This window comes from Geotrypetes seraphini, chromosome 5, assembly GCF_902459505.1.
Source record: "Geotrypetes seraphini chromosome 5, aGeoSer1.1, whole genome shotgun sequence".
In the NCBI taxonomy this organism is placed as follows: Eukaryota; Metazoa; Chordata; class Amphibia; order Gymnophiona; family Dermophiidae; genus Geotrypetes; species Geotrypetes seraphini.
In genome coordinates this window covers 231785469-231801062 of record NC_047088.1, presented here as the reverse complement: position 1 = coordinate 231801062, position 15594 = coordinate 231785469, and the positions used below count along the sequence as shown (strand labels likewise).

General features: G+C 43.4%; 1 protein-coding gene across 1 annotated transcript in view; it reads right to left on the bottom strand.

Annotated features, from left to right (window-relative positions):
• Nucleotides 1-15594, bottom strand: part of LRP1B (LDL receptor related protein 1B) — a 1445547-nt gene that overhangs the window by 629536 nt on the left and 800417 nt on the right. The window contains exon 30 of the mRNA XM_033944130.1: nucleotides 14615-14764. Coding sequence (XP_033800021.1) covers nucleotides 14615-14764 — 150 coding nt within the window. The remainder of the gene's footprint in view (nucleotides 1-14614; nucleotides 14765-15594) is intronic.

Here is a 15594-nt window from a genome sequence, read left to right as displayed (position 1 = left end):
GTGGTGTAATTGGGGATGGGCAAGGCAGAGCACCCTGGGTGCCATTGTGGCATGGGTGGCACCCAGTAGCAGTACAGGAGTGATGTGACTAGTGGGGATCCCCAAGCCCTACCAGCTGAAGACTCCAGACATCTTTCCTCTGCCCCCCCCCCCCCGCCCCTCTCCCTAATACTTCCTAAATCCTTCCTGGTGGGCTCACAATCTGTCTAATAATGTACCTGGGGCAATTGGGGGATTAAGTGGCTTACCCAGGATCATTAGGAACAATGCAGGTTTGAACCCACAACCTTAGGGTGCTGAGGCTGTAGCTGAAAATGCTGATTTCATATCATTTTTCATGTCATTTTAAGGAATTTTTATTGTGTTTGTTTTTTCCTGGGTTTTTTTCTCCATTATTGGAGTAATATTAAGAGGACATGTTTCAGAAATAGTGCGCACACTTTGGACAAAATGCAAGCTCTTTCACAAACAGTGCACAATCTTTACAAATATTACACAATATGTTTGAATAGTGTACACTCTTTCCAAATGAGCACATGCTCTTTTCTGACAGTGTATGCTTGGACTATTTGCACATGTCCAGGGTGGGGAGGGGGGGATACTTTATGTTTAAGAAATGGACAGACGCCAGAAAGTGGTGGTTAATGGAAGTCGCTCGGAGGAAGGAAAGGTGAGTAGTGGAGTCCTTCAGGGTTCGGTGCTGTGGCCGATCCTGTTCAATATGTTTGTGTGACATTGCTGAAGGATTAGAAGGAAAAGTTTGCATTTTTGCGGATGATACCAAGATTTGTAACAGAGTAGACACCGAGGAGGGAGTGGAAAACATGAAAAAGGATCTACAGAAGTTAGAGGAATGGTCTACAATCTGGCAACTAAAATTCAAAATGCAGAGTAATACATTTGGGGATTAATAATCAGAAGGAGACATATTTGTTGGGAGGGGAGAGGCTGCGGATGTGAAGAGGGACTTTGGGGTGATAGTGTCCAAAGATCTAAAGGTGAAAAAACAGTTCGACAAGGTAGGGCTTGGGGATCCCCACTAGACACATCACTCCTGTACTGCTACTGGGTGCCACCCATGCCACAATGGCACCCAGGGTGCTCTGCCTTGCCCATCCCCAATTACACCACTGCTCCCTTGTCTCCCAGAAGGATGCTGGGCTGTATAAAGAGAGGCGTAACCAGTAGAAGAATGAAGGTGTTGATGCCCCTGTATAGGTCATTGGTGAGGCCACACTTGGAGTATTGTTTTCAGTTTTGGAGACTGTATCTGGTGAAGGACACAAAAAGGCTTGAAGCGGTCCAGAGGAGGGTGACGAAAATGATAGGAGGTTTGCAACAAAAGACGTATGAGGAAAGACTGGAATCCCTGAGTATGTATACCTTAGAGGAAAGGAGGGACAGGGGAGATATGATTCAGACGTTCAAATACTTGAAAGGTATTAATGTAGAACAAAATATTTTCCAGAGAAAGGAAAATGGTACACCAGAGGACATAACTTGAGGTTGAGGAGTTGGAGACTCAAGAGCAATGGAAGGAAATTCTTCTTTACAAAGAGGTGGTGGGTGCCTGGAATGCGCTCCCGAGAGAGGTGGTGGAGAGGAAAACTGTGACGGAGTTAAAAAAAGCATGGGATGAACACAGAGGATCTAGAATCAGAAAATAATAGTAAATATTGAAGAACTAAGGCCAGTACTGGGCAGACGTACATGGTCTGTGTCTGTATATGGCCGTTTGGGGGAGGATAGGCTGAGGAGGGCTTCAATGGCTGGGAGGGTGTAGATGGACTGGAGTGAGTTTTGACGGAAACTTCAGTAGTTGAAACTTAAGAACAGTACTGGGCAGAGCTTTAGATTCTTGCCCAGAAATAGCTGAGAAGAAGGAAAAAAACCCAAACAAACCCAAACCCAACAACAACAAATTTTTAGATTGAATCAGGTTGGGCAGACTAGATGGACCATTCGGGTCTTTATCTGCCATCATCTACTATGTTACTATGTATGAGTAAAGTGTGCTCTGTGGACTTAAATCTCCAGAGGGCTTTGCTTTTCCCAGAGAGCTAGGATATATCCACAGAGCTGAAACCCTGCCCTTCTTCTCCAGTATGAGAGAGAACAGTTGCCATTTTGAAGACCGCATGGCAGTATGAGAACCTGACAGCATTATTTTCCCACCCTTTATTTCTAACCATCTAGCACAGCTTAGTTTTATATCTAAGTATGAAGAACAGTGTGGACACATTCCCAAACCCTTCTTGGATAGGAAAGCTGGTAGAGTGAGAAGATTCCGTGACAGAGTTGAACAGCTTTGAAGTCATCCATTGTGAGTGTTTATTATTTAGAAACATGATGGCAGATAACGGCTAAATGGCCCATGCAGCCTGCCCATCCACAGTAACCATTATTTCTTCCTCTCTCTAAGAGATCCCATGTGACTATACCAGGCTTTCTTGAAATCAGACACAGTCTCTGTCTCCACCACCTCTACTGGGAGACTGTTCCATGCATCTACTACCCTTTCTGTAAAAAAAGTATTTCCTCAGATTATTCCTGAGCCTATCACCTCTTAAGTTCATCCTATGCCCTCTCATTCCAGAGCTTCCTTTCAAATGAAAGAGACTCAACTCATGTGCATTTACATCACGTAGGTGCTTAAATATCTATCATATCTCCCCTCTCCCACATTTCCTCCAAAGTATACAGATTGAGATCTTTAAGTCTGTCCTCCTACACCTTATGACGAAGACCACACACTATTTTAGTAGCCTTCCTCTGGACTGACTCCATCCTTTTTATATCATTTTGAAGATGAGGCCTCCAGAATTGTACACAATATTCTAAATGAGGTCTCACCAGTCTTTTACAGGGGCATCAATACCTCCTTTTTCCTACTGGCCATACCTCTCCCTATGTACTCTAGCATCCTTCTAGCTTTTTCCATCACCTTTTCAACCTGTTTGGCCACTTTAAGATCATCACATACAACAAGTTCAAGTTTATTTCATATTTGATAAAATCACTTTTTTCAAAGATTACAAAGCGATGTACAATAAATAATTTTCAAATGAGAGGATAGACAAACGTGCACTTCAAGGGGAAATCAGGTAAGAACTACAATTTAATATGGGAAAGAGAACAAATAAGGATAGAACAATAGGAGTTAGATTAGATCAGTGCTTGCCTACTTCAATTGAGAATGTTAACTCAGTTTAAGGGACTCACTACTCAGTTAAAAGTGTCTCTATAAACTTTAGTTTTGATTTACATTTTTCAACGTTCATTTCTTCTCTTATCTGAGCGGGTAATAAGTTCCATGTTTGGGGGGGGGGGGGGGAAGAGGGTGACAGAGAAAAGTGTGGTACATCTAGTATTTATGGTTCATAGGTTTTTGTCCTCAGATCATAAAGAGTGGAAAAGAGAATACGGAATGATAACTCGATCTAGGAATAATGGTGTGTTGACTTGTAGAACTTTAAATGTAATGAGTGCCTGTTTATAGGTTATTCAGTAGTTGATAGGAAGCCAATGTGCGTTCTTTAATAATGGTGTTACATGGTCAAATTTTCAATGGAGATCACTCTGAGGAAAGGGTTGTTACCAGTGGTCTGCCTCAAAGTTCTGTTCTTGGGCCTGTTCTTGTTAACATTTTTATAAACAATATTGCTGAAGGGCTGTCGGGTAAGATTTGCCTCTTTGCGGATGATACCAAAATCTGCAAAAGAGTAGACACCCAGGATGGTGTGAATATCATGAAGAAAGACCTGGCGAAACTTGAAGAATGGTCTGAAATTTGGCAGCTAAAATTTAATGCTAAGGAATGCAAGGTCATACATTTGGGCTGCAAAAGCCTGAGGGAACAGTACAGTTTAGGGCAGGGGTCTCAAAGTCCCTCCTTGAGGGCTGCAATCCAGTCGGGTTTTCAGGATTTCCCCAATGAATATGTATGAGATCTATGTGCATGCACTGCTTTCAATGCCTATTCATTGGGGAAATCCTGAAAACCCAACTGGATTGTGGCCCTCAAGGAGGGACTTTGAGATCTCTAGTTTAGGGGGTGAAGAACTTATGTACAAAACAGAAAAGCAGGACTTGGTTGTGATTGTATGTGATGATCTTAAGGTGGCCAAACCGGTTGAAAAGCAAGAATGATGCTAGGGAGAGGCATGGCCAGTAGGAAAAAGGGGTACTATAACAGAAGCGCATTGGACAAAAGCGCGTCAACAATTCCACGCAGGACTGCGCCAGCTTAAAACACTTCCTGTTAGCACTGTGAGGGGGGGTGTTGGAGGGAACCCCCCCCCCCCCAGTAAACTTACAAGTGTTTGTACTTCTGTTGGGGGGAACCCCCTCAGTATACTGTGGCGGGGCCGGGGGTAAGCCTAGCGCTGGCAACCCGGCTCCCGCCCCAGGCGTAAGGACGGACCGCTCCCAGGAGGACTCCCACTGGATAAACAGTAGAATAATTAGTGGAGACTGCGTTCTGGGTAAAGTTCAGCTTTTATCTTTATTACCCCTAGTTCACCGCACTAGGGTTCCAGTAGTCCCTCTGGTCTGAGGAGACTTAAAACAAATCATATATTCACAAGGTTTCTTCCTTACAACACAGTCCAGCCTGCTACCCAGGCAGAAAAGCCAAAAATTAAACCAAAACGTTTTCTCCTTAATTTTGCTCCTTTTGTTTGGAAATACTTCAGGAAGCTCTGTGACCTAACCCACCCGAAGTCCAATGCCCCCCACTACCCTATGCTCCTGGGTAGGGGCTAGGGAACTTTATATAACCCAACCTTTTATGACTGGTGTAAGTCCCCTCCCGAAAGTTCCCTGCTTCAGGGTTACACAATGTCAGGTCTCTGAGTTCCGTTACACTTCTCGGGGAAGTTAATTAAAGGTTCTCACCTCCTTCCCTTTATCTACACGGCCTCCCTCTCAGGCTCTAAGGGATTCATTCACACATGCTCACAGTTCTGCTACGGGAGAAAGAACGCTACACAAAGATACATTCACTTTCATTCCCCTCCCCCATTCATACCTTGTTAACTGTGATTCTCCAGGAGATCCCATACTGTGAGACTGCACTCCATCTCACTGCTTTCAGATAGCTCTCCCTCTAATTCCATTAGGGAATCTCCGCTTTCTGAGACAGGGTAAGAACTCCCTTCAGGGACAGCTAACGGCCAGCCCTGGCCTGGAAGTCTTTCTACTCCCCTGCACTTCTGCTTAGGAGTCAGAAGTCTGTTAGCTCGGGAGGGTTGTAAGACCAGCTGTGCTTTAGCTAGGGTCTGGGACAGAGACCTCCTAGCAGGCTCTTTCCTGCTTAGCACGGCATGTCTCTCTCCTGCATTTCTCCCTAAAGTCTTCTCCCCAGTGTTCTCCCCTGCAGTCTTCTTACCAATCTTCTCCCTAGTGTTTCCACCTGTGCTCATTTTATGCTGTAAGCCTAATCCCACTCGTCCTGCTTGCCAGCCACACCCCTCTCATTAACCATGCCTGTGCTGGTTTTCTTTACTAGAGGTTTTGTTGGAGATTTGCCCAAGGTATTATAAAAGGGATTATAGTGCCCTAAACCAGATGTTATGGTTTCTGCCCTTCTCTCTCTGCCTTGCCCTGCCTGTTGGCTCTTGGTGATAGGTACAGGATTATTAGGCAGCTTCCTGGGCTTAGGAATAGGGGCCAGTCTTTGCAAGGCAGGGTTTAAAGCTGGGTATAAACTGCTGACAGGCTCTTCCCTGTCACAATACTGAAAACTTCAATTTTCCTTAGTTTTGGGGGTATTCGGCAATTTTTAGTGTAGTGGGGAGGATAAGTACCTCCCCCACCCCCCTCAGCGGGAGCGCAAACACTTGTAAATTTAGTGGGGGGTTCCCCACACACACACCCTCACAGCACTAACAGGAAAGTGTTTTAAGCCAGCGTGCATCAGTCCTGCATGGGATTATCAGCGTGCAATAGTCTGGCGCGTGAATGACGGGTCACCAAAAAAGGAAGTATTGATGCCCCCGTATAAGACTTTGGTGAGACCTCATTTACAATACAAAAAAGGATGGAGTCGTTACAGAGGATACTAAAATGGTGTGTGGTCTTCATCATAAGGCATAGGGGGACCGACTTAAAGATGCCAATCTGTATACTTTGGAAGAAAGGCGGGAGAGGGGAGATCTGATAGAGCCGTGTAAATACCTACATGATGTAAATGTGCATGAATTGAGTCTCTTTCATTTGAAAGGAAACTCTGGAATGAGAGGGTGTAGGATGAAGTTATGAGGTAATAGACTCCAAAGTATTCTAAGGAAATACTTTTTTTACAGAAAGGGTGGTAGATGTATGGATCTGTCTCCTGAAAGAGATGGTGGAGACAGAGACTTTGTCTGAATTCAAGAAAGCCTGGGATTGGCATGTGGGATCTCTTAGAGAGAGGAAGAGATAATTGTTACTGCATATGGGCAGACTGGATGGGCCATCATGTTTCTAGGAATAAGAGCCTCTCACAGTTGCCAATATAACTCAGAAGAATCCTTGCTTTCTGCACAAAATCCAAAAAAAATCCATTATAAAGACTGTACATTAAGCTGTAGCTGTATAATGAGATTCAGTCAGCACAATGACAAACTGTAACCCAATTGACTACACAGTATACTATGAATGTTAACTTGTAACCCATTCTGAACTTGTTGGGGAGAACTTGATAGAAAATGAATTAAATAAATAAATATTCTATAACGGCAAGTACATGGCTATGCACATTATAGAAAGCAGGGATAAGTGGTATATTTGCGCTGATAAGTAGCTGTGATCATTTTTGCCATGCTAATGGCAGGCATAAGTGTTTATATTTTCTAAATTATGCATGCATTGGGTAAACCCACCCACTGCCTTACCATGCTCCACCCACATGTCAGCCCCTTTGAATGTGTGCGCATGCAGTAATGGCCAATTTTGCTCAGAATAACAGCAAGCATATACAAGGGTAAATGCAAATTATTGTTGCACTAGTCTTTAAGCCCGTTACATTAACGGGTGCTAGAATAAGAACATAAGAATATAAGAACATAAGCTGTGCCTCTGTTGGTCAGACCAGAGGTCCATCATGCCCAGCAGTCCGCTCACGCGGCGGCCCATCAGGTCCATAACATGTATAGTAATCCTCTATCTACACCCTTCTATCCCCTTTTCCTTCAGGAAATTATCTAATCCCTTCTTGAACCCTAAAACCGTAGTTTGTCCTATCATACCCTCTGGAAGCGCATTCCTGGTGTCCACCACCCTTTGGGTGAAGAAGAACTTCCTAGCATTGGTTCTGAATCTGTCCCTTCTTAATTTTTCCTAATGCCCTCTCGTTCTTGTAGTTTTCGAACATTTGAAGAATCTGTCCCTCTCCACTTTCTCCATGCCCTTCATGATCTTGTAAGTCTCTATCATGTCCCCTCTAAGTATCCGCTTCTCTAGGGAAAAGAGCCCCAGTTTCTCTAATTTTTCAGCATATGAAAGGTTTTCCATACCTTTTATCAATCGTGTCACTCTTTTCTGAACCCTCTCGAGTATCACCATATCCTTCTTAAGGTACGGCGACCAATATTGGATGCAGTACTCCAGATGCAGGCGCACCATCACTCGCTACAACGGCAGGATAACTTATTTTGTTCTGGTTGTAATACCTTTCTTGATAGTACCCAGCATTCTATTTGCCTTCTTAGAGGCCGCTGCGCACTGTGCCGACGGCTTCATTGTGTTGTCCACTATTACCCCCAAGTCCTTTTCTTGGGTACTTTCACCCATTACCAGCCCTCCCATCGTATAGCTGTACTTCGGGTTTCTGTTTCCTACATGCAAGACTTTACATTTCTCTACATTAAACTTCTTCTGCCATCTTGTTGCCCACTCTCCTAGTTTGTTCAGGTCCCTTTGTAAACCTTCGCAGTCCTCTTTAGTCCTAACTCCACTAAATAGTTTGGTGTCGTCTGTGAATTTTATTACTTCACACTTCGTCCCTGTTTCTAGAACATTTATAAATACATTGAACAGCAGCGGTCCGAGTACCAACCCCTGCGGAACATCACTCGTGACCCTCCTCCAGTTTGAGTAGTGGCCCTTCACTCCTACCCTTTGATTTCTACCCGCCAACCAATTTTTGATCCATCTATGTACGTCTCCTTCCACCCCATGGTTCTGTCTGTCTTTCTTTCTTTCTATCTCTCTCTTTCCTCGGCTGTCCACCACCACCCCTTGCCTGCTCCCCCTGTCCAGCAGTAGGCCTGCTCTCTTCCTTTTACCTACTCCCTGTCCAGCAGCAATCCTTCCCTGCTCCCCCTGTCCAGTAGCAGCCCTTCTCCCTTCCTACCTCCCCCATGTCCAGCAGCACCTCTTCCCTGCTTGCCCTGTCAATCAGCAGCCCTTCTCCCTTCATTTTACCTCCCCCCTGTCCAGCAGCACCCCTTCACTGCTCCCCCCCTGTCCAGCGGCAGCTCTACTCACTTCCTTTTACTTCCCCCTGTGTCCAGCAGCACCTCTTCCCTGCTCCCCCTGTCCAGCAGTAGGCCTTCTCACTTCCTTTTACCTCCCCCCTGTCCAGCAGCACCCCTTATCTGATCCCCCTGTCCAGTAGTACACCTTCTCCTTTCCCTGCTCCCACTGTCCAGCATCTGCTAGTCCGGGCAGCCTCGGGGCTTTTGCTAGGCCGGCCCACCTCGCATTATCAAAGTGGGCTGGCCTAGCAAATGCCCCGCGGCTGCTGCTTTGCTGGTCCGGGGGTGAGAAGAGGCATCCCAGCAGTGGCAGCGCAGGAGTCAAACCACCACCGCCGCTGAAATTGCTGCATGTGCTGCAAGCCGTCGCAAGACGGTGCACGCGCCACAAATAGAATATGGCACGGAAAGACACAGCACGCTGTCAGAGATCACGGCCTCCTAAGTGCACATGTGCGCTTAGGGTTTTATTATAGAGGATATTACCCACATATATGTTTCTATTCTATAACATTAGTAGGTATTTGGCACTGAACTCTTTGTGCTTACTTCTAGAATTGTCTTTCATGTGTTTTCTTTCATAGGAAACCCAAAATGGCATGCAAAAAATTCACACAAACATTTTACACATAATTTTCTTTCCAAGACTGCTCAGGGTGGCTCAATATGCATTCTTTCATCAAGAACTGTATGCAGGTCACTGATAGAGGGGATGCTATACCTGATGAGCTGCTTTGAAAGTGAAATGCAACATGTGAGTTGTGTTCTTTGAAAATAAATGGAGATCAGGTGGCCTCTGTGATTTCATGCACTTTCTTTCGCTGTCTAATTTCAAATGGACAGCAATTGTAAGTAAAGGCAATGCTGACCTTTTTTTCTTCTGAAAGTTGCAGACATTTCAGAAGCTATTTATATCCTGGAATTCTCCTTTAAATAAAAAGTAGATCTTTCTTTTCAAAACTCCACTGTGAATGTCTTTTGACTTATAAAGAAGCTGAGTATGTTTGGGGGATTCTTTGCAGATAGAGAAATTTTGAATAGAACATAATGCGTGATTGTTGGTTTTCTAGTTATAATTAAAGGAGTAGTACATTTATATCAATAATAATAAAACCCTAAGCGCGCATGCGCACTCCTATCTCCGTGATCTCTTTCTCCGTGATCCGTAGCTCCTTGGCAGAGTAGGCAGAGACATGGTATTAGCGGCGCGTGCGGCGATTTTCAGCGTGTGCGCAGGTGGCAGTTTTCAGCGCTTTCCTACTACACTTCCTACAGCTGGAGGTGTAAAAACTACCATTTACACAACACTCCTCCCTAGGAATTCCAGTCATTGGGTAAGGCTCTCTTATCTGTACCCTTGTCCTCTACAGCCAACTCTACAGTAGACTCTGCTCCTTCTATCTTGCTGCACCATATGCCTAGAATAGACTTCCTGAGTCAATACATCAAGCTCCGCCTCTAGCTATATTCAAATCTAGGCTCAAAAGCCACTTTTTTGAGGACTGCTTTTAACTCCTAACTTCTACTCACTGTTTTAATCATTCCTGTCATAAACAATTCCCTAAAACCTATTGTTCTTGTTTGTCTGTTTAGATTAGACTTTAAACCCTGTCGAGCAGGAATTATCTCTTATGTGATTAAAGTAGAGCACCACATACATCTAGGAGTGCTATAAAAATGGTTAGGAGGAGGAGTAGGGACAGGGCTCAAAATGAAAATTTTCTGGCTACCCAACCCTGAAGAAAATAATAAAGGTAATAGAAAAGCTTCACTATATGAAATAAGGCAATCTAGGCCCTCTTTTACTAAGGTGCGCTAACCAATTAGCGCACGCTAATCGAATTAGCGTGTGCTTAACGCTAACACGTGCATGTTAGTCTATGGACGCATTAGCGTTTAGAACACACGCTAATTTGATTAGTGTGCGCTAATCGGTTAGTGCACCTTAGTAAAAGAGGGGGTTAGTTTGAAGAACATAAGAATAGCCATATGTACTGGGTCATATACATGCATGCATGTATGTGCTTTGTAATGTGTGTCTTTTATTAGTAGGTGTTTTTGGATCCCGCTTTGTATAAAGCAGGATATAAATAAAAATCCTAAACCATAAACCATATCAGTGGTCCATATAGCCCAGTATGCTGTTTCCATAATGGCCAATCCAGGTCACAAGTACCTGGCAGGAACCCAAATAATAGCAACATTCCATGCTACCAATCCAAGTGCAAGCAGTGGCTTCCTCCATGTCTGTCTTAATACAGACCTTTCTTCCAGGAACTTGTCCAAACCTTTTTTAAACCCAGCTATACTAACCACTGTTAACGCATCCTCTGGCAAGGAGTTCCAGAACTTAAATTATTCTTTGACTGAAAAATATATTTCCTCCCATTGTTTCTAAAAATTATTTACATTTAACTTCATTGAGTGTCCCCCTAATCTTTGTAATTTTTGATAGAGTACAAAATTTAATTCACTTGTAGTCATTCTACACCACTCAGGATTTTGTAGACTTCAATCATATCTCACCTCAGCTCTCTCTTTACTAAGTTGAAGAGACCTAACCGCTTTACCTTTCCTCATACGAGAGGATCAACCCTTTTATCATCTTGGCCGCTCTTCTTTGAACTTTTTCTAATTCTGGTATATCTTTTTTTGAGATATGTCAATCAGAACAGAATGGAATTACTCAAGAAGAGATGAATGAAAGAGAATATGAAGTACGAAGGCTATGGGACACTTCATGAAAACAAGTACAGTGGTACCTCGGTTTACGAGTGCACTAGTTTGCGAGTGTTTTGCAAGACGAGCAAAACATTCGCAAACTTGGTGCCTCGTAAACCGAGCTTGCCTCGCTCTACGAGCGCTCTCCCCCCGCGATCCGGCATCCCCTCCCACTCTCATTGCCCCCCTCCACCCCGATCCTACTTCCCCCCCCGAACAGTCAATGACACCCTTTACCCGACTTGGCACCAGTGATCCTCCCTCTTCTGGCGCAGCCTGGGTTGGGCGGTGCGTCGGAGATCCTCCTTCTTCTGGTCTGGGCTGGACTGGCTTTGAGCATTTGCGCATGCTCAAAGCCTTCTGGTCTCACTCTCTCCGAGATTGAGAGCGACACCAGAAGGCTTTGAGCATGCGCAAATGCTCAAAGCCAGTCCAGCCCAGCCCAGCCCAGAAGAAGGAGGATCTCCGACGCACCGCCCAGCCCAGGCCGCGCCAGAAGAGGGAGGATCTTCGGACACCGACACTGGTGCCAAGTCGGGTAAAGGGTGTCATTGACTGCTCGGGGGGGGGGGAAGTAAGATCGCGGTGGAGGGGGGGCAATGCGAGCCGGGGGGATGCCGGATCGTTGGGGGGGGATGCTGGATCGCCGGGGAGGGGGTTGGAACAGCGTCAGATTCCTCAAAGGGGGGGAGAATGGAGCAGCGCCGGTAGCCTCGGGGGGGGGGGGAGGAGGAGGTGGAACCAATCAAAGCAGTTTCCCTTACTTCCTATGGGGAAACTTGCTTTGATATATGAGCAATTTGGTTTACGAGCATGCTTCTGGAACGAATTATGCTCGTAAACCAAGGTTCCACTGTACTAGGTTTTAAACAAATTGTAAAAAAGTATTGTTACATTCAACACACAATCAAACGGTAGGATTTGTTTCAGAATATGTTGTCAAGACTTCTAGCATAATTAGCCTTCATAAGAGTAGAATTATAGAAGCCACTGCTTACCTATGAGAGTAGGAATCTACTTAAGAGCAAATCTAAATGTAAGTTGGTGATATACAGTACACTTAAAGGTATACATTTTATAAATTACATGTACACTCATAAGTCCACCTATATACTTCCCAAACCATGCCTCTGAACAAGCCTAGATATGGGTCATATAAAGATATACACTTTCTTGTCTCCATACACACTATTATGCCCATAAACTGTGGAATAATTTTATAAAATGTTTTATATGCACAAAAAATATCCTTCATAAACATAGTCCATTTCTCAATGCAAGTGTGGGTACAGAGGTTGTTTGTCAACATGTACAGTATCGTACATTTAGCTATGGAGAAAGTTTTTCCAGGGAGGAAAATAGCAGATGAAGATTGCATTTGCAAATCTATGCATATTGCTTTCCAAGAAAATGATCTGTAGACAAAGGTGTTGCAAATACCTGTGGCACTTTGATCCCACAACATTGTTCAAAGTGAACAACATATGGATTTTTGCTTTGAAAACTGGGTAACGTCTAAGGGTAAAAAGTACTTATGTACTTTGTTCTGAAATATGGGGAAGGGCATTTTTGATAGAATGTTTAACCCCCTCTTTTACTAAGGTATGCTAATCGAATTAGCGCATGCTAAACATGTCCATAGACTAACATGCACGTGTTAGTGTTTAGCATGCGCTAAATCGATTAGTGCACCTTAGTAAAAGAGGGCCTAAGTCCGACTTTGGATGTTTCCCATAAGATGTCCAAAGTTGGAGATGTAAAAACTACCATTTCCAAAACTGGGGAAAGGTCCAAATTTTTATTTTTTTAATTGCCTACTTAGACGTCTTGGCCACCAGGATGTCCAGCCTTAGGACATCCAACTTTGCCACTTTCGACCACAGAAATGTCCCAGTTTAAAACATTCAAATCCAGACCATTTGGATGTGGGAGGGGCCAGCATTGAAATGGAGTGGCCACACAGACATATCAACAGAGCATTGGGCACTTCACATAAAGGATGTGAGAAGTACATATCACCATAGCCTCCTTATAATATATAGTTAGCCCTCCAAAGCTCCCCCAAAAGCTACCTGTCTACCACTCCAATAGCTTTTATGGCTGCAGGTGGCACCCATATGGCAGTATAGAAGTATTTTGGTGTGTTTTGGTGGTCTCACATTTTCCACCTTAATTAGAGTGGCTTATGGGCCTGGGTCCTCCTCTCAATGGCTCATTAGTCCACTCACCAGACTATGTAAGATGTCCTTGTGATGCTCTACTATGATTTCCCATAATAGGTACTGATGTTCTAGAAACAGGTAAGTACTGTTTCATTCAGATTTTTAGGGGGTGGGATGGGGGGGTCTGTGATCAATGGGGGAGTGTGGTGGGTCATAACCTAATCCCTTCAGTGGTCATCTGGTTAGTTTGGGTAACCTTTGGCACTTAGACATTAGTAAAACAGGTCTAGCTGAGAACGTCTAAGTTCCTTCCAGGACATCTTTGATTACTACTGCAAGACATCCAAGTCTAAACATGACCAAAATCCGCCCAAAACACATCTCCAATGTGCATCCCCACCCCCTTTACTTTTGGACGTACAGCAGTTAGGATACCTTACAAGATGTCCAGAAAGACAGTTTCAAAAATTGGCACTTGGGTGATTAGGACGTCCAAATGTCATTTTATTCCATTTTTAAAAATGTCTTACCCCCTCTTTGAGAAAGGTGTGCTATGCTTTTTAGCATGCAGTAAATAATAGCACGTGCTAAACATGCACTAAACGCTAATGCATGCATGTTAGCCTATGGATGTGTTAGTGGTTAGCGTACGCATTGATTCAGCGTGCGCTAAATCCGTGCTATAATGCTTAGCGCACCTTTATAAATGAGGCCCTCAGTGTTTTGAAAATGTCCCTAATAGTTTGAAAACTGTCTTTTATGAAAAAGTGGATTCTTCCTTCCAGACATCCCTAGCATTGAACAAATAGAATCAACCTGACTTAGGACAACCAAGCATGCAGGGAAATAGAGCACAATTTAATATGATATCTTACCCAATCAAAGTAGATTGAAATAGTCCTTAAACTTATTCAACATACCAATCAATCCCTAACATGCTTTAATTCTTTATGATCATTCCCAAAATAAAAGCTACAGAAATTTATGGTACTCGTGTATCCATAAATCTAGAAGAACTATAGACTACATATATCATAAAAATACTATTTTAATGATTATATTTAGAAATATGTCATTATACTATGTTGGTTGATCAAAGTAATCTTTCAGAGTAGTCTGAGTTTGTCGGAAGTCAGCTTTAGAATGCATGTCCTGGTGAATGTGTATTTTGAACGGAATAGTAAATTGTTCAGGCTTTTAACAAGTCATCATTAATGAAGGTCCAATCAATATCAATCATCAAGGATAAATTACAAGTACACTTGCACTCACCCATAATGGTTAAGGCTGTAGCTTTTGTTAATTCTTCTTTCATTGACTCTATTACTTCTAAATTACTACCATCCAGGTTGCATCTATTTATGGTTCCATTTCCTGAGCTGATCCAATAGAGCTTGTTCTCAACATAGTCTATCGATAGACCTGTAATCAAAATATACAACTTAGACAAGCTTATGACCACTTAATTGTCATGTCCATTTGTTATACCACTGAATGAGACATTCAAAGGCAGGTGATTAAGTTCCCAAATTAAAAGTCAAAAAGAACAAATTACAGACAGTCAAGCGGTTTGTGTTCTGATGTTCACGTTAAAGGCAAAACAGAACAAAAATGTATATTTATAGGAGATAACAATATAAGAACATAAGAATTGCCCAGCAGTCCGCTCCTGCGTCGGCCCTTAGGTCAAAGACCAGCACCCTAACTGAGTCTAGCCTTACCTGCGTACGTTCTGGTTCAACAGGAACTTGTCTAACTTTGTCTTGAATCCTAAAATGTTAACACTTCATAAAATTCCATCAGTCCCACCATTCAAATGTTTGAATTGCAGAGATGATTTATCACACTTGAGATGTATCCAAATATATGACAGTTAAACCAAGGTTATGAAAATAAAAGACGTGAGGAATACTGATGACTGTACAGTAACTTAACTTTGGTGGCTTGTAGTCCACATAAAAAGTTACTTAGCTATTAATGTTCTTTGCCACAGGATATGATTAACCTATCAAATATGAAAAGAATTGATGTACACATTTATTTATTCAATTTTTTATACCGTTCTCCCAGGGGAGCTCAGAATGGTTTACATGAATTTATTCAGGTACTCAAGCATTTTTCTCTTTCTGTCCCGGTGAGCTCACAATCTATCTAATGTACCTGGGGCAATGGGGGGGATTAAGTGACTTGCCCAGGGTCACAAAGAGCAGTGTGGGTTTGAACTCAGAACCTCAGGGTGCTGAGGCTGTAGC